The sequence below is a fragment of the Castor canadensis genome, chromosome 14, assembly GCF_047511655.1.
Source record: "Castor canadensis chromosome 14, mCasCan1.hap1v2, whole genome shotgun sequence".
Classification (NCBI taxonomy): domain Eukaryota; kingdom Metazoa; phylum Chordata; class Mammalia; order Rodentia; family Castoridae; genus Castor; species Castor canadensis.
Window position 1 is genome coordinate 3,398,544 of NC_133399.1, and position 20,123 is coordinate 3,418,666.

Genomic DNA, 20,123 nt, shown 5'->3' on the forward strand with positions numbered 1-20,123 from the left:
TCAGAAGGCTGAGAAGGAGGTGGAATGGGAGATGCTGGTCAAAAAAAACAAGCTTTCAGTTAGACAGAAATAATTACAAAAGCTCAGTCATCCTACTCAATGTACTAATACATACATTGTACACCTGAAAACTGCTGAGAGTAGATTTTAAGTATCTGCACCACTAAAAATGTCAAGTATGAGAGGCAATGTGTATGTCAAATCACCTGATAGAGCCATCAGAAAATACATGTATACATCAAAGCATCTTGCTGTGAAACATACAATTTATGTTTGTCAATTAAAAAAACCTTGTAATAAAAAATAAATAAGAAATTAGAGGGCTGAGAGTGTGGCTTAAATGGTAGAGTGCCTGCCCAGCAACCATGAGGCCTTGAATTCAAATTCCAATATTACCCAAAAAGAAAACAAAGAAAATTCTATCACAAACCTTTTCTATGAGGAGTGGAAGAACAAAGGATATGACAAGAACATGTAAGTGTTGGCTCAAGAACACAGTTATTTTTAGTGATGATGTGTGAAACTATATAATGATGAGGACCTGAAACAAAATTCAGTGGACCAGCTCAGAACACCAGGTTGAGGAGTAAATAGTCTGAATTCATCAAGTGCTAGAAATTGCAGATGACCTTCTAGTCATCACTGCTATGCATCCCACTCCATGATTTGGGAATCAGGAAGCTCATTTATTTCAGGAGGGGTCACTATTATATGAGTGACACTGGACACTGTAAAAAGTACTTTCTGTGAGTTGCAACAGTGGTCCTCTGTAACTGAACTTAGCTCTTCCCCTGCTTACTAAAGCACCATATGGAGTTATGTTACCAGGAGTTTTGTTGATTCCAACACCTGCTCATTCAAAAACTGCCAAATTTCTCACAACAGACTTCTAACACATCAACCCATGGCCCCTTGAGGGTGCAGGATTAAACAGTCCCATGTGTCAGAACATGCTGGTCCCAAAAGCCTTGTTGAAACATAATGAAGTCATAGATCCTATAGAAGAAGTAGTCCAAACATGTTTTTCACAAGTATTTCTTCACCAAGTGGTAGGGTGACAGGTGCAAAGCCTCAGGCCCTCAGATCCCCAGAGTTCCTGGTTAGGACTGAAGTGAATTAGTGAAAAAACAGAGAGGCAGAGCTGCTCTGATCACCATGAAGGAAGAGTGAGTGGCGTCTCTGCATGGTGACTGTGTTGTTAATTCATCTATTTTGCTTCTGGCTGTGCCTTTGTCTAGCAGTCTAACATTTCACATGGTTTCCACAGCTTGAAGACACAGAGTGACAGTGGAAATTGTGGGGGACAAAGAGATTGACTTTTACTGCATGAGATTGAGCCTGTGGACATGATCCAGATCTGTCTTTTCATGTAGATTACACACAGGCTTTGTTTCTGTATTGAACAGTTCCTGGCATGTTGCTCTTTCTGATTTTTGTCTTCCTACTCTTGAGGCCTTTACACACATCATTGTTGGAAAGTCAGAGGTATTTATGGTATTTGAGTCCAACCCTCTACAGAGATGGAGATCTGGTGCTTAGTGGATTCTTACCCCTTTACTACGTGAAACAGGATGCAGAACTATCCCGGCTCTCCTTTCTACTGCAACCAAAAACTGATGTGAAAGTTACAAGGTAAGGTATAGAAATTGTGGATGTATTAAGTTTGATTAAGATTCATGTAAATAAATGTTCTGTGGGTGAAAGGGTTAATACTTCTTGAGAATTATGAAAACTGCACAGAAATACACACCAATGAATTCTGACATTCTCTTCTTTATGATTCCACAATTTTTTGTTTCCTTTTCTTCTGTCATCACTCCCTTAAAGACACAGGATAGAACTCAAAATCTTTTGTGTCCCCTCCATCAACCTGATAATCATGATCAGTCATTGGGTAATTAGAACAAATGAGAATGATAGAACTTCAGTCTATCCTCGAACAGTGGATATCCTAGACACTAGCCATAGCCCAAGGTCAATATATCAACTCCATGTCAGATGTATACTCCACAAATATCTTTTCCACTTCTGGAAATTTTCTCTACAATTATGGTTGTTTGTGGAGCAATCTTTTTATCTTAATGTAATCTGTTTTTCCATTTTTCTCTTGTATCTTAATCTTTTGGATAGTTGTCCAAACCTTCTTGTCCATTCCAGTGTCCTGAGTCAGTCCCCTGTTTTTAACTAGTAGATTTATTGTTTAAGGGTTTTATGTTTTGGTCTTTAATCTGTTTTGGGTTGATTTTTATCTTGTGATAGAAGTCTAATTTTTTTTCTTCTGCTTACAGATACCAAATTGTCCTAGCACCATTTATTAGAAAGCTATCTTTCTCCAATGTCTGCCCTTAGCACCTTTGCCCAAAAGTCAGTTATGAATGGGTGTGTTTACTTCTTAGCTCTCTATTTTCTTTCATTGGTTTATATATCTGCTTTTATGCCAACAGCATGCTGAGGTTTTGCTTGTTGTTTTGTGTCATTTTGTTCAGCAGAGTGCTGGAGATTGAATCCAGAACCTAACTGTCTGCCAGGAAGTGATCTAGCTCTGAGCCACACTCCAGCCTCTGTATGCTATTTTGGTTACTACAGCTTCATAGGACGTTTTGAAGTGCAGTACTGTAATGCCTTCAGCTTTTTTCCCCCATCCCTCAGAATTTCTTTGGCTATTTGGGATCATCTGTCATTTTATACAAATTCAGGCTTCTTTTTTCTTATTTTATGAAGAGTGCCATTGGTATTATGACTGAGACTGCTGTAAATCTGCAGACGGCTTTGTGTCATGTGGATCGTTCAGCAGTACGGATTCTTCCAATTCATAAACATGGAGTGTCATTCCATATTTTGTGCCCTCTTCATTTTCTTTCATCAATGTTTTATGATTCTAATTGTGAACTTCTTGATTTAATTGTTTGATTAAATTGATCACTGAGTGTTTTGTAGCTATATTGTAAATCAGATTGCTTTCTTGATCTCTATTTCAGATAATTCACTCTTGGTATATAGCAATGGTATAGATTTTTGCCTGTAGATTTTGTGTCTCAATTTTTCTGAATTTTCCATTAGTTTCCAAGACTTTGTTATGGAGTTTTTAGGGCTTTCTTTCTTTTCTTTTCTTGTTAATACTCTATTTATCCCTGTTCAGGCTCTTCGCTTTCATTTAACACTTTTTAGAGGGTTATGTTATGCTATTTTCATTCTTACATATATACTTCAATCATATTCACCTCCCATCACCCTCTACTTTCCCCTTCTATCCTCCTGCAGGTGATTTTTTTAAATGGAATTAAGGTTCAATATCAAGGTCTTGACTGTGCTAGGCAGCTGCTCTGTCACTATAACCATGCAACCAGTCCTTTTGTGCATTATTTTTCAAAAAGGGCCTTGCATTTTTGCTTGGAGCCAGGCTTAAGCTATGATCCTCCTATCTATCACCTACTGTCTATCTGAGATTATAGGAGTGAACTACCATGCCAGATTATTTGTATAGAAGGGAGCTCAATAACATTCTGCGTAGGATGCCCTCAATCTGTGAATTTCCCAATCTGACACTTGACTAGACTTCGAACAACAATCATCCCAATTATAGCCAGTTGAGTAGATGGGATTACAGGAATGAGCAACCAGGATCAGCTCATGTCATTTGCTTTTTATGTGTAGAGTCTACATGTGACAGAATATATGTGATATTTTTCTTTCTGACCCTGGCTTATTTTGCTTAACATGATGATCTCCATTTCCATCTATTTCTAAAAATGACATAATTTCATTCTTCATTATGGCCGAATATTAACATATTGTGTATGGACAACAAATTTTCTTAATTCTTTCTTTGTTTTTATGTATACTTCAGCTGATTCTGTACTTTGGCTATTGGAGTAATGCTATCATAAATAGGAGTATACAAGTGCCTCTATTATCTGCTGACTTCAATTCCTTCAAATACATTCCCAATATTTGAGCAGCAAGAGCATATGGTAGGTCTATTTTTATTTTTTGGTGAACTTCCATACTGATTTCCATATTGGCTGCACTGATTTACATCTCAATTTCCAGCATTTGTTATTGTTTTGTTTGTTGGTGATAGCCATTCTGACTAGAATAAGATGGCATCTTAATGTTTTTTTTGATTTGTATTTTCTTCAGGGCTAAGGATGTTAGACATTTCTTCAAATATTTATTGAATATTTGTATTTATTCTTTTGAGAATTGTCTGTTCAATTTGCTTGTCCATTTATTAATTGGAATATTTGTTTCATTGGTGTTTATATTTTGAGTTCTCTATAAATTCTGGATATTAATCATTCTGTATGCTGTCCATATATTCTGGTAATTGGTTCCCTTGATGTGCAGAAGCTTTTTAGGCAGGTGCTCTTACCTCTGAGCCACTCCACCAACCCCCAGAAGCTTTTTAATTTGATGTAATTCCACTGGTCAATTTTTGCTCCTATTTCCTGGGCTATTGGAGCACTATTCAGAAAGTTTCTGTCTCTGATATATTTCAAGGAGTGTCTCCCTATGTTTTCTTGCAGTAGGTTCAGAGTTTCAGCTCTTACATTAAGGTCATGTATCTATTTTGTAGTAAAAGACAAGGATTTAGTTTCAGTCTTCCACAATTGGTAATCCAGTCTCTAGAATCACTTGTTAAAGAGGCTATCTTTTCTTGAACATATGTTCTTGGCACCTTTGTCAAAAATTGCAGGGTTGTGTGGGCTTATTTCTGGGTCTTATATTCTATTCCATTGGTTTATGTGTCTGTTTTTGTACCAGTACCATTCTGTTTTTACTTAGCATGGCTCAGTACAAATCTATTTTAATTATCTACTGTGTATAGATACCAACTATAGATACTAAATATTCTTTATCGATTCATCAGTTGATGGTGCATTGGCTGATTCCTTAGTTCAGCTACGTGAATAGTGCTTTTTGTAAATATGGGTGTGCAAGTATCTCTTTTGCATAGTGCCTTACATAGAATTAATGATCAGGAATGGTATATCAGGATCATATGGTAGTTCTATTTTAAGTGTTCTTAGGAACTTTCATAATGATGTTTAGGAAACTACTTAAACTTCTCTTTCTCTAAGCCTGAGTTCACAGATTTTAATCATATAGAAATATTACAGTGTGACTTCACCAACTCTATGCATGAGGATATAAAAACTGTTCATAGAAGAGCCCCATGGCCCTGAAAGTTCCAACCTCAGAAAGGATAGTGTCACCCAGCTATGTCCAAGTGTGTGTCTGTTTTCCAGAGAGTGCTTTCCAGATTCTCTCTGACACCATCCCTCCTGAGCCAGAACTCATCTAGAAAGGATAGCAACTGTGCAAAAATCACCCAAAGGAGCTTGTTTTCCCTCTGTTTGCAGGCTAAAGACTTACCTCAGCTTAGAGATGCCCTACCTTAATGTGAGCTTTTATTGTAAACTTGGGTGAAGCAATCTGCTTATTGGAGCTGTTTCAAGGGTGTTTTTTAATTAGTTTTGTTGTTGTTGTTACTGTTGCTAATCCACACTCTTGAATCCTTTGTACAGAATTGGTGAGAAAGCTAAAGTTTCTCCTTATACTTAATAATTGTGTTTCTTTGTTGGCATGTTCTTACTTTCTTGGGTAATTTATTGTAGTTTGAGAAATCACTTGTGAGAAGTCCTTGTCTATGAAGCCAAGTGCTTAATCCCGAGTTCCTTAAGTGTGAGAACACCAGGCCTTTCCTTTCATCCAGCAAGTCAGCAGGCCTCACCTAGGACCCACCCCTTCTGTGAGATCACAAGCTGTGTCCATGGGAATTCTCTCAGCATTTCCAAGTGGAAGAAGCAGGGTGTGCTCTGAAAAGCAGGTTCTTAAATATAATGAATCCCCAGGCTGAGCTGGGTAAAAACCAGGAGTCCTGTGGCCTGCTGAGGGCTGTGTCTGGAATCAGCTATTTGATTCTGGCACTCTCCCAGGTAGAGGATCACTTCTACTGTTACTCAAATCACAGGGTCCTGGATCACTAGCCAATGAGAAGTGCTGGAGGGAAGGAAGTGTAAGTACTGACCAATCAGAGGCTGGTCCAAGGAGGACCCTCTGCTTAACTCAGGAAGTACCTGCATGGCACTGACATTTTCTGGATCATGCTGTATTGTTGAGAGCAATTTTATGTAATTCGACCTCTCTCCTACTGTGGCCTACAAGTAGCACAACAAGTAGGGTCCGTGGTAGAACGCAAATCACTACAGAATCCTAAAATGGTGAGTTTGTGACGGGTGTCCCTAAACTGCAAGGATGAGGAGGTGACAAGCATCCTGAAATGGCTGCTACAGCCCAGCCTTCCCAGCGCAGCTGGGGGCTGTGGCCGGAGTCGCTGGTGCCGCTTGTCACTCTGCCCCTCTGTCCTGGGATGGGGGTGGGGTAGGCAGATGAACCCTGGCGTCCTGTCCTCTATGTGCAGGCGACAATGGCCAGGCCCAGGCCCGGAGCCCTGAGGACAGCGCCGCGCCCGACCCGAGTCTCCCCAGCCTGCGGTGGCGGAGGTCGTGAGTCCAGCACCGGAGGAGCTGTGGTCCTTGGGGTCCCCGTGTCCTGCAGTGTCCTCGGCAGAGCTGATTGCCCCGCATCGGCTAAGTGTTTGCAAGCAGGGACTTTAACCCAAAGTCAGGCCCCTAGCCCAGTGCTCCTGAGGGCTGGAATAAATCCCTAAAGTCACAGCGATCCTACGTGGCCCAATGCACTGGGAAGTAGTGCACGTGCGTTTGTGTTGCTGGATGGGTGCAGTTTCTGCAAACTGGTCAGATGTTCCACGTGGACAGACCCAGGCAGGACACGGAGATGAAGTGAGGGGATAATAACGTTCATTAAAGGTAAAGGGGAAGGCATTGCAAAAGCTGTGGTCCCTACCGGGAGGAAGAAGAGACAGCTCTTGTGTTTCCAGCTGCTGTTTAATGACAAAGGCAGGAAAGGCTAGGGATAAAAGGGGATAGGGAAGGTGGGAACAAGGGAGTTTTCCTTGGCTGTTTTTTACAGAGGATTTGCAATTGAAAAGGGCTCTGCAGCTGCTAAGATTTTATAGTTGTCACTGGGAAAAATCACAGGGTGCCTGAGTTCCAATAACTTTTTTCCCTACTTTCTAGCCTGCTTCATTTGGGGTCCACAAGAAAGGGGGGACTGTGCGGAAGTGTCCAGGATTTGAGGCTGTTGTCCTCTCTGACCTAACTGGTTTTCTCCTAGGCCTATGTCTAGACATTTTCAAAAACACCATGCAGAGTGAGGCAGACCCTGAACTTAGGATCACAGTGGTGTGACAGCTCAGCTGCCAGGAGGTCTGCAGGCATCTCAGGGCATGGTAGAGGAAGGCTGTTCTTTCTAGGGAGGATCAAACTGGACTACAAAGAATATAGGGGAGCAGGGGCAAAGGAGGGGCCAAAATCAGCTCCAGGGCCAGAGATCAACTAATGTTGATCCAACAGTCAAGTCCACGGCCAGTGGCTTCTCTGATTGTTAGCTGTTAGTTGAATAGCTAATGCTATGGTGAAAGGGTACCAGTTATTATAACTAATACTGGAATAAGTACAATCAAGTTACTTTGGGGAGAAAATGGACTTCAGTTTGGTTTTGTTTTTATATCAAATTTCAATAATCTTTGCTTCTTCTCAGAGTGGGATGACCATACCTAAATTTACACATTGTTCTGTAATGAGGCTTGAATAAGTGACATTATAGCTCTAATAGATTTGGTGAGTTAGTACAAAAAAATGTGTTAAATTCAGATGAAAGCTGAAGTTCTTCCTTTTTTTTTTTTTGTGGGACTGGGGTTGGAACTCAGGACTTTTTACATGCAAAGAAGGTGCTCTATTACTTGGGCCACATATCCAGGCTATTTTGCTCTGGTTATTTGGAAGATGGGTCCTTGAGGATTAAACTGTGCCTGATCAGTCACTCGTTCCTCTGCCAATGGAATGTGGGTTAAAAGTTTTCTTTTTGATATTGCTAACTGTTAGTTTTGATGTTGTTCCCAAGTGCTAATGTTTCATAAACTTTATAGAGAATTGGGGGTGGGGGAATTTTAGTTTTATAGATACAGAGCTTAATTCTAATTTACAAAGAAATTTGTACCATACATGCATTTATCATTACCTCTTTTATAGATATGTGTTTATGTATTGGACTCCTTGTCAAAACTTGGAAAGACCTAGATCATTTTGTTTGAATATAGTATGGCTGTGTTGGTTATCTCTGGTGTTGTGTATTTTTCATGTTATGTGAAATGGTTTTCTTTCTATTTATGCTGAATTACTTGTGTTGTTTCTTTGTAATTTCATTCTAGTTTACTAAGATTTCTTCATAAAGATTAATAGATATTATTGTATGCAGACAGTTTTGTCTAATCTCACTACAGTCTGTTGGTAATTCCACCAATTTTTGTTGCTTTGGAGGGATTTTTCTATGTGGGCAGTGGATGTCTTCTGTGAGCGAAGACAGTTTTATTTGTTATTCTCAATCTCAAGTCCTTTCACTCACTGTTCTCATCTCATGTTTTCTCTATTTGCTGATTTGATATTAGGAGTTTAGTTCATGAGTTTATTAATATGATTTTTCAATATTCTGTTAGTCTTACCAGGGTTTCCTACTTGCCTGTGGTCTGTGATTCTATTCATACACTGGTGTATGGGTTTCGTATTTGTTCAGGAGTCTTTCTCTGGTACTGAGGATTGAACCCAGTGCCACATGCATGCTACATAAGCACTCCACTACTTGAACTACACCCTCATCCCTCCTGAAGATTATCCTATGTTTCTTACCTTGTTTTGTTTGCTTGTTTGCTAGCTTGTGTTTTGAGGATTGACCTCTCTATGTTGCTCAGTCAGGTTGGCCTTGAACTCAGTCTGCCAGCCTTACCAGTGCTAGAAAATCTTTTTCATCTTTGTTTATTTGATGTTTGTCTGAAGTTCTTGTTTACTGTAATGTCTCTGGCACAGTATCATGGCAGATTGGGCCTCATCACAAGTGTTCATAGAACACTCTGCTTCTGTTACCTGAAGAGGTTATAGATGATAGGCATCATAGTTACATTGAATGTTACTCAAACAGCCAGTGAGACCATGTGGCTATAGTCTTCCTTGTTTTGTAGTTATTGGTGTTTTTTTTCAATTTCTTTACATATAGGCTTATGTGTATTTTTTATCTTTTTGTGTAAGTTGTAATAAATGGTTTCCTTCCAGAATATCTTCATTATTAAATTTATAGGGATGAAATTGATATAATATTTCTTTTTTAAGAAAATATTTTATTAGCATATCATTGTTGTACTGGAGGTACATTGTGGCATTCACACGAATGTTTATATTATATCTTAATTAGATTCATCCCCTCCATCTTTCTCCTTTCTTTTTTCCTCCTTTTACCCTCTCCCATGATTGCCCTCTCTGTAGCATGACCTATTTTTTCATTAGTGTCCTTAATTGTTAAGGTGTCTGTTGTTGAGTGGGATTTTTGCCTTGGTATTGTACATGTACATGCAATGTGCTTAAGTCAATCTAACCACCCTCCACTGCAATGAATAGACATGTATAGTAAGAGTCATACTACATCAAAAAAATGTCGATGTCAAGCAGTAACTTCAAAGTCAAATTGATGCTTAGATATACCATGAAATATCAGATGGCATATAAAGAAAGTTGAATCAGTAATGACATACAATGAATGCAATCTTGCTGCTGTAAAAAATCTTGAACCAGGATTATTGTCTGAAATAGTGAAAGATGTTTCAAAGCATTTTGAAACTTTGTAAGTGTAAAATATGCTCCTAGAAAGATGGTAATTAGAAGGGCTTTTTTTTTAAGTTTATGATTTCCTTCTATTAAACTTTGCTGGAATCAAGCATTTGAAATGCCAGAGGTGAGTTAGGATAAATACATATATGTATATGCATTTATATTATATACATATGTGTGTATGCATATACATATATAATATACATATGTATACAGTATTGGAGCTTGAACTCAGGGCCTCATGCTTGCTATGGAGGCACTTTGCACCTTAAGCCACTCCACCAGCCTCAGAGATGAGATAGAATGAAGTGCTAAGTAATGGAAGTTGTACTTCATTAAATTGGTCAATAACTGTGGGTGGTCAACACTTTCCTAGTGTGTGGATGGTGGCTGAACTTGAGTGGTAGAAGGCTCAAACCAACCTTGCAAAGGAAACAATTCAGATGATAAATAAAACTATTCTATTTCACAATCCTTTTGAACAACAGATGTGTGCAGGTCTTAAAATATTCATTCTTATACTACATCTTGTGCCCCTGGTATATTTTTAGTTAGTTGGTTACTAAACTTAAAGATTGGAGAGGTATTGAGTTAAAGTGGAATAATATTGCTAGATCAGATGTCAGTAGTGAGGCAAAAAGGATTCCTGTTCACGCACAGGGGCTTGGGTTTACTATGTGATATACATAGGTTTGATGAGTCTCAATTTGCAGATTAGTTGTTCCAGCTAATGTTTTAACAGGTATTATCAGTAGGTAGTCTGAATGTGAACTATCTCTAATCAAGAAAGTTCCTTCTGGAACCTGTTTTAATTCCTCTGTGGCTTCATTAAGTCATCCTTCCCCAGTAACATCCTGTGTGATTGAGCTCCTGCAGGCCAGGGCTTGCCTTTGGTCTGGCTCCTCTGCAGAGGGATCCTACTGGCTTCTCCCATATCCAGATGCAAGCCAGGCCCTGCAGAGTCACCCCAGGCACATACAGGTGGTCGCCTGAGCTGGGGTCAGAGGGGCTGGAGTCCTTGCTGGAAGTCAGAGGGAGCCCCACAAAGAGTCCTACCGAGGGTGTTGGGAATGGTGGTGGAGGGGGAGGGGATGGAGAGCTGCTGATTCTCTCTTCCCAACTCCCTGGGCTTGATGGAGAAGTCATCCACAGATCATCTTGTCCTTTGGCCGCCATGCTTCCACACCATGCAGCCTCCACTGCTGATATGGGGTGGGGGTTCTGGAGAGGAGGTGTATCAGTCTGAGTTTCCTGTGTTGACATTTAATTTGGGAACCATATGACTGGGAATGTATGCTAAGGCCCTGTGCTCTGCAGGGGCACCTGGAGTTCTCTGAGCTCCAAAATCTTTTACTGTGAAAAATATGAAAATGTTACCTGTTTTAACCAAGTAAAATTCCAGTGAAAATTTCTCGTGTAAATGAATATTGTATAAGTAATATGAGCACGTTGTAATTTGTTCAGAATGTTCCAGACAACACAACCAGAGGGACTGCATTAAAATCTATAAATACTTATTTATTTTTTGCAGTATGTGGTTTGAACTCAAGGCCTACACCTTGAGCCATTCCACCAGTCCTTTTTTTGTGATGGGTTTTTTTGAGATAAGGTCTCTGAACTATTTGTCTGGGGCTGGCATCAAATTTGCAAATCTTCTGATTTCTGCCTCCTGAGTAGCTAGGATTACAGGCATGAGTCACTCTTGCCTGGTTGTTTATTATTCTTCAAAAACACTAGACTATGTATTTCTAATTTTTACTCCCCAACATCAGGTTTATGCTTATTCTTTCTTTTATGCTTTTTAAAACCTTATGAATTTTATTATTTCTTTTATAAAATAATAATTACAGGGAAAAATACAAAGTAAAATGTGAAAGTCTTAATGCAGGATATTTTGCATATTGGTTTGAATAAAGAAAAATTTAAAGTGTTGATTCTTCTTTTTGTTTCCTTATTGTTGTGCTGGGGTACATTATGGCATTTACAAAAGTTCTTACAATTTTTCAAATATATCATGCTTAGATTCAGTCTCTCCACTGCTCTCCTTTATCCTTCCTCCCCCCATTTCTGGAATAGTTTCAACAGGTATTATTTTTTTCATTTATATACATATGTACACATGTGTTTTTACAGTGTTCAGCCTCCTATTCCCTTCCCCTGTCACTTCCACCCTCCCACAGGTACCACTCCCCCCAAGACCTGTTCTGCCTTTCTCTACTTTGATTTTGTGGAAGAAAAACAGAAAAAATAATGACAGTTTTGCTAGGTTTATGCTTATTTTTATGCCTACCTGTAAACCTAGCTACATGGGAACCTGAGGCAGGAGTACTAAGCCCATAAATTGGGAACTACCACACCCTGTATCAAACAACAACGCTCAGTAAAAGGCAAGAAGTGGATTAATGTGACATAATCCTGTAAATTGTATTAAAGCAATTGTGTTTGAGCTTTATGGGTACTGACTTTTTTTTTTTAATGGAATACTTCGTGATTTTATGTGTCTAACTTGTGCAGGGGCCATGCTGTCTTCTCTGTAGCATTCCAGTTTTAGTATTTGTGCTGTTTTTTAAATTTATTCTTATTATATTCTTGTTGTACCAGGGGTACATTTTGACAGTTACAAAAGTTCTTATAGTTGAATTCACCCCATCCAGCATTCTCCTTTAACTCCCCTGCCCCAATTCCTGGAATAGTTTCAACAGGTCTCATTTTTCCATTTTCATACATGAGTACATAATATTCTACCACATTCACCCTCCTACATCCTTTCCTTATATCCTCACCCCTCCAACTGGTACCCACCCCCAGACAGGACATGTTTTACCTTCTTGTTCCCTACTTATTGAAGATAGCTCTACAGGGGGTTTCATTGTGCGTTTCCACATATGTGTGTAGTGTAATTGAAATTGGTTCATCCTCTCTAGTTTTCTCCTTGCTACTCAGGCCCCTTCTTATAGTGTTTTCAACAGGTTTTAACATCCTACATTCATTCTTGTATAGAAAGTACACCAACCATATTCACCTTCTTAACCTCCTTCTTTTACTCTCCCTGTAGCCTATGTGACCTGCCCTTGTTTTATAATATCACTTGTATTTGTATTTGGACTACGTTCCACATATGACAGAAAACATGCAGCCTTTGGCTTTCTGGGCCTGGCTAACTTCACTTAAGATTTTGTTCTCCAGTGCCGTCCATTTATCTGAGAATGACAGAATTTCATTCATCTTTATGACTGTATAAAATTCCATTGTGTATAAACACCACATTTTCTTAATCCATTCATCAGCAGTGGGGCATCTTAGCTGTTTCCATAGCTTAAAAATTGTGAGTAATGCTGCAATAAACATGGCTGTGCAGGTGGCCTTTATTATAACCTGACTTAGATTCCTTCTGGTATATTCCTAGGAGTGGAATTGTTGGATCATATTCTACTTTTAGCTTTTTTTTTTTAATACTGGGATTTGAACTCAGGACCTACACCTTGAGCCACTCCACCAGCCCTTTTTTGTGTTGGTGTTTTTCCCATCTAGTGTGTCATGAACTATTTGACAGGACTGGCTTCAAACTGCAATCCTCTTGATCTCTGCCTTCTGAGCAGCTAGGATACAGTCATGAGCCACCAGCACCTGGCTATTTTCAGTTTTTTGAGGAGCCTTCATACTGTTTTCGTAGTGGTTGTACTAATTTACATTCCCACCAGCAGTATATGAGAGTTTCTTTTCTCCCACATTCTTGCCAACATTTTTTGTTGTGTTCATTCTAACAGGAGTGAGGTATTTTTTTAAACAAACCAGTTGATAAAGTGTTTCTACTTTGATATGGAATTGTGTCAGATTCATTAGTGAATTCAAATACATTTTTATTTTCCAGATAGCTTAAATTTTATGTAGCATTTTAGTAATTGTCTTTAATGTGCTTCCCTACCTATGACCCAAATGGGAAGAGATTTCCTCACTCCGCTGTTCATCTCACCAGTTTCCCACCACATGGAGCTCTGCCCTTGATCTCTCTCATTCTAGTCTCCTATAGCTACACCAACAGTCCATACCAGCACTCACTAGATCAGCAACTGATCCTTGCCAGGAGTTTCCTGAGATAGGACAATGCAGGGACCTTTCCCTCCTAAAGACACAGACTTAAAAGCTTATCAAAATGGCCTCCTGCCACTGTACCTCAGCTGGATGCCTAGAAGAAAAGAGAACTTTCCTAGTGTGAGCATGTTTTGCAGATTCCATGTGTTTTTAGACTCAATCTTCTCTGTACTGAGTGCATTGTCAGTTGTGGTTCCTGAGACTTTTGTTTCTTTCATCTCAGGCCCTGCACCATGCTATGCATCCAGGCTTTCTTTCTCCCCAGTCTTCATTCTGTACATATTGTGATGATCTATGTATTTCTATGTATATTCCATAAAACCATAGTAAATGTTTTTTTCTTTTACTTAAATCTTCCATCTGACCCTGTGAGTTCCACACACTTAAGGTTTCATTCTCCCCCTCTCTCCTGATCTGCAATTTTCTATTTTGTATAAGGTTCTGTCCACTGCTGAACCTACAGTGCCTTCCCACCATCACCCACATTGAAAGGTAACTCCTTACCACCTTTCTGGCTCTGTTCCTCAGAGGTTCCAGTGACTGGCTGGGGCCACAAGTCTACCATCTTCACATTTATTAATGACTTTTGTAGATACTGATTCCTCCTTCAATCTTAGTCCCTTGCTCTGTGGGTTTTTTTTTTTCACTTGTATGTTATGCATTGATATTTTTTTCTTTGCACTGTGTCTCTATTAGAAATGTATTCTTTGTAATTACCACAGGATTATATAAAATATAATAATATATAAAAAATAATAAAATAATAGTTATTATTTTCAAAATTTAACAAACGTTATAATTGAATACAAAGAATCTTTATTTTCCCTTTCTGCTCCACATTTAATATTTTTGTATCACATTTTATATGTCTCTATACATTATTAAGAAATTTTTATATGTGTATTTGCGTTAATTTTCTTTTTTTACTTACTGAAAGTAAAATTTTTTACATTCTGCCTTACAGCACTTGATTATTCTGAATATGACTAAAATTTACATTTGCTCAGGGCAATTAACACTCTCACATTTTATGCTACTTTAAGATCACTTTGTTTAATTGCAAGAACCATTATCATTTTATTTAAGGTTAAACTCATGGTGATGAAGTTCTACCTCTTTTCTATGCAAGCCCTGCATGGAGCATGAAAGACGGCCTGATGTCATACTTAGGTAGTTGGAATGAGAAAGTTGGCTTCATGGCCTAGACTTTCTGTCTCCCCATTAGACAATCTATCCATTTTTAGCCAAGAGAGTTAAAATCTGCCAGCAGAGGGAATGCAGACATGGGAGTTACATGCCAGAAATATTCTAAACAGGAACCAAGATGGATTATAAGCAAACCTTTTTCTAGCTCAGGAAAGCAGATTGCTTTACCCAAGGCTACAGAATGCCCATTCAGAAGGTTAAGCAAACTCTGTAGCTTTGCATCCAGACAGCCTACTTGGGTGCACACTGCAGAGGATAAGTCTCTGTGTCGAGTTAGGAGGAGGTAAGTCTATCTCTGTCCACCATGGGTTGAAATCTCTTCTTCAACACCTTAGTGTTTGCCAGCAGGGAACAGCAGGATGCATGAAAAAGCAAGCACTGCTGGACCATTTTCTACAATGAATCCCCAGACAGCGCTGGTAAGGTTCAAGGCGGAGGCCTGGCCGGCTAAAGGCCGTGACTGATCATTTATATAGTTCTGGCAGTCTGCAGGGTAGGGAATCCCTTCTCCTGACCCTCAGGGGAGGGTCCCGGATCAACGCCAGCCAATGAGAAGTGCTGGGGGGCGGGACCTGTAAGAACTGACCATTCAGAGACCGTTACGCTTAACACAGGAAATGCGCTCCCCGCTCGCCATTTTCTGGAGCGGAGAGTGACGCTGTGTGACTCAGACTCCTGTTGTGACCTGCGTGTGGCACCAGAGTTGTAGGCAGAACTCAAGTCGCTGTGGAAGCCTGACATGGTGAGTTTGTGACGGGTGTCCCCAAACTGCAAGGATGAGGAGGTGACAAGCATCCTGAAATGGCTGCTACAGACCCGGCCTCCCCAGTGCAGCTGGGGGCTGTGGCCGGAGTCGCTGGTGCCGCTTGTCACTCTGCCCCTCTGTCCTGGGATGGGGGTGCGGTGGGCAGATGAACCCTGGCGTCCTGTCCTCTGCGCGCAGGCGACAATGGCCAGGCCCAGGCCCGGAGCCCTGAGGACAGCGCCGCGCCCGACCCGAGTCTCCCCAGCCTGCGGTGGCGGAGGTCGTGAGTCCAGCACCGGAGGAGCTGTGGTCCTTGGGGTCCCCGTGTCCTGCAGTGTCCTCGGCAGAGCTGATTGCCCCGCATCGGCTAAGTGTTTGCAACCAGGGACTTCAGTCCAGGGCCAGGCCCCCAGCCCAGTGCTCCTGAGGGCTGGAATAAATCCCTAAAGTCACAGCGATCCTACGTGGCCCAATGCACTGGGAAGTAGTGCACGTGCGTTTGTGTTGCTGGATGGGTGCAGTTTCTGCAAACTGGTCAGATGTTCCACGTGGACAGACCCAGGCAGGACACGGAGATGAAGTGAGGGGATAATAACGTTCATTAAAGGTAAAGGGGACGGCATTGCAAAAGCGGTGGTGGTCCCTGCCAGGAGGAAGGAGAGGAAGAAGGAGAGACAGCTCTTGTGTTTCCAGCTGCTTTTTAATTTTTATTTATTTATTTTTCTTTTATTCATATGTGCATACAGTGTTTGGGTCTTTTCCCGCCCCCCAACCCCCTACCAGGCAGAAACTATTTTGCCCTTATCTGTAATTTTGTTGTAGAGAGAGTATAAGCTATAATAGGAAGGAACAAGGGTTTTTGCTGGTTGAGATAAGGATAGCTATACAGGGCATTGACTCACATTGATTTCCTGTGCATGTGTGTTACCTTCTAGGTTAATTCTTTTTGATCTAACCTTTTCTCTAGTTCCTGGTCCCCTTCTCCTATTGGCCTCAGTCGCTTTAAAGTATCTGCTTTAGTTTCTCTGCATTGAGGGCAACAAATGCTAATTTTTTGGATGTGTTAACCTATCCTCATATCTCCCTTGTGTGCTCTCACGTTATCATGTGATCAAAGTCCAATCCCCTTGTGTTTGCCCTTGATCTAATGTCCGCATAGGAGGGAGAACATACAATTTTTGGTCTTTTGGGCCAGTCTAATCTCACTCAGAATGACGTTCTCCAGTTTCATCCATTTACTTTCGAATGATAAGATTTCATTCTTCTTCATGTCCAGCTGCTTTTTTAAATCACAAAGCACTGTCTCTGTGGGATTGACTAGGGATAAATGGGGGTGGGGTGAGGGGGTTCTGCAGAGTGTACATTGACTTTTTACAAGGAATTTGCAATTTAAAAGGGCCCTGCAACTGCTAAGGATTTACAGTTTTCAGCAGGAAAAGTCACCTGGCACCTGAGTTCCAATAACTGCTTTCCCTTTTTTCTAGCCTGCCTAATTCTGGGTTCACAGGGAAGGTGTTGAAGGTTTGGGGGCTTTGCCTTCTCAGGCAGTGGTGGTGTCCTTGGCATGTGTCTAAACTGTGTCCTCAAAATTTAAATGCAGATAGAAGCAGATCCTGACCTTAATGAAAGGAGGGTCGCAGTAGCAGGACAGCCCCAACTGCAAGGTGTGCAGGTGTCTCCGGGGTGAGGCAGAGCAGGGCTGTGCTTTTGAGGGGGAAGAAAATAGGAGAAGAAAGATGGGAGAGGATGGCAAGGGAGAGGGCAGCATCAGTAACAGTGCTTCCTAATCTTATGAATGTGTTCAGCTCCTGAACTGTGGGTCAAACAGGCTGCTTCCTTTTTGTTCCCTTTGTAGAAACTTTTTCCTATAAAATAGCAGTACAGTTAAGCATTTTTTTTCTATAAAATAGCAGTATAGTTAAGAATTTATGATTGCTATGTAAGGAAGTAATGGATGTTAGTATATTAAGCCAGTGTTGCCCAATTTGGTTACATTCTGTTGATAATTCAAAGCATTTTTGTTGTTTCAGTGGGGTTTGATTTTTGTCTATTTAATTTTGAGTGTTAGTGGGTTGGCTCAAGTGCTGTAGTGCCTGCCTATCAAGCCCAAGGCCCTGAGTTCAAACTCCAGTGCAGCCAAAAGAAAGGACATTATATTTTATTATAGGTTATTGAAGTAATGGTTCATACTAATTGACTTTACAGTATTCTATTATTCTTACTTAATTTGGATTCCCACTTGCCGGTGGCATATGATTCTATTTATGCTTTGATGTATGGGTTTTGAGATATTTGTTCATGAGTTTTTCTCTTGTCCTGAGAGTTGAACCTGATTCTACACGCATGCTAGGTAAATTACTCTACACTTGAGCTACACACCTTCATTCCTTTTCAGGATTGTTTCATTCCTGGGTTTGTTTGCTTGATTGATTGCTTGTGATTTGAGGAATAATGTCCCTATGTACTTCAGGTTGGCCTTGAACTTGAAATCCTCCAGCTTTTCCAGTGCTAGAAAAATTTTCCCATCTCAGTTCATGAGGTATTTGTCTGAAGTTCTTTTTTTGTGTAATGCTTCCATTTTGTATGGTATCATGACAGATACAAATTGTCATGTTACTTTTTTTTTTTGGCTGTTCTGGGGCTTGAGCTCAGAGCCTCACACTGCTAGGCTTTCTGGGCAAGCACTCACTATCACTCCACCAGCACTTTTTTTTTTTTTTTGTATTAGGAGTTTTTGAGATAGCGTCTCAGGAACTGTTTGCTTTGGGCTGTTTTAAAACTTATTTTACTAATCTCTGCCTCCTCAGTAGCTAGGATTACAGGTGTGAACCACCAGTGGTTGTGTTACAGCTGTTTCTATTTCCTGGTAGAGATTATGGATGCTAGGTACCATATTTGCATTGAATGTTCGTTAAAATAAATCAGTGAGACCCTGTGGTCTAGTCTTCTGAGTTTTGTGGTTACTCATTATTTCAATTTCTTTTACATATAGGCTTATTTCTCTTTTTTATCTATTTGTGTGAGGATCAATAGTTTTCTTTGCAGAGTATGTTTATTATTAAATCTGTAGGTGTGGAAACTAACACTCCTTTTTGGTCCTGATAGTGTGCATGGCTTCAGTAGGGATGGCATTCTTTTCAGTTAATAATGTTTATTCTTGGTTGTTTTAATTTTTTTTGGCTTGGCTAAAGGATATAGTTTATCGCTATGATTAAATTTTGTTATTTATTTTTTATTTCTAGTGGTGCTGGGGTGTGAAGTCAGGGCCTTGCACTTGCTAACTTATGCCATAACCCCAGCCTAATCTTCTAAAAGAAACAGCTTTTGGTTTTGTTGATTGCTTCTTTTTTTTGTGAGCACTGGGGTTTAAAAGTGAGGCTTTGTACTTGCAAAGCAGGTGCTCTGTCACTTGGCCCACATTTCTAGTCCATTTTGCTATGATTATGTTGCAGATGGGCCTCACAATCTGTTTGCTTGGTGTTCTAGTATTGTAGGTGTGAGCCAACTGTGCCTAGCTAATTTTTTCTATTGACTTTTTGTTTGTTAGTTCACAGATACCTTTTTTTTTTAAAACTGGGAATTGAACTCAGGGCCTCTATCACCTATACAGTCACCTTACCAGTTGAGCCACTCTCCCACCTCCCCCTTCCCCCCTTTTTTGGTTGGATATTTTTTAGAAGTGTCTGGCTAACTATTTCCTCAGGCTGTCCTTAAACTGCATTTCTCTTAGTCTCTCCCTCCTGAGTAGCTAGGATTACAGACGTGAGCCACCAGTGCACAGTTTCACTGATAAGTTTAGTAATACTTATTTTCCTGTGCTTCCCTGAACATCATCTTCTTCTGGTTTCTGTGGATTTCTGAAGGAAATAGCTAGACATTTGAGTTGAGATCTTTCATTTCTTGTGTATGCACTCATTGTTTTAAGTTTCTTCATAGGAGCTGCTTTTCTGGTTTTTTTTTTTTTTTTCAGTACTGGGGTTTGAACTCAGGGGTTACACCTTGAGCCATTGCACCAGCCCTTTATTTTGATGTTTTTTTTCAAGATTGGGTCTTGTGAACTATTTTCCCTGCTGACTTTGAACCATGAGCTCCTGACCTCTGCCTCCTGAGTAGCTAGGATTACAGGCATGAGCCATTGGTGCCCGGCCTCTTGTTCCTTTGGTCTCAGCCCCTGCTCTATGCCACACACTGAAGCCCTTTTTCTCTCCTTTTGTGTAATGTCTATATCTTTGTGGCAGCTTTTTATGTTTCTGTCTGTTTACAATGAGACTACACTACATGTTTTCTTTTGCCTGACTCTGCCCTCTTCCACAGTGAACTACCCATGCTTAATCTTT

General features: G+C 40.3%; 1 protein-coding gene and 1 pseudogene across 1 annotated transcript in view; one reads left to right on the forward strand and one right to left on the reverse strand.

Annotated features, from left to right (window-relative positions):
* Nucleotides 1-12,212: 12,212 nt before the first annotated feature.
* Nucleotides 12,213-12,303, reverse strand: LOC141417071 (U6 spliceosomal RNA; annotated as a pseudogene).
* Nucleotides 12,304-15,667: 3,364 nt separating this feature from the next.
* Nucleotides 15,668-20,123, forward strand: part of LOC109680401 (uncharacterized) — a 33,471-nt gene continuing 29,015 nt past the window's right edge. Inside the window, exon 1 of the mRNA XM_074053684.1 lies at nucleotides 15,668-15,783. Coding sequence (XP_073909785.1) covers nucleotides 15,781-15,783 — 3 coding nt within the window. The 5' untranslated portion in view covers nucleotides 15,668-15,780. The remainder of the gene's footprint in view (nucleotides 15,784-20,123) is intronic.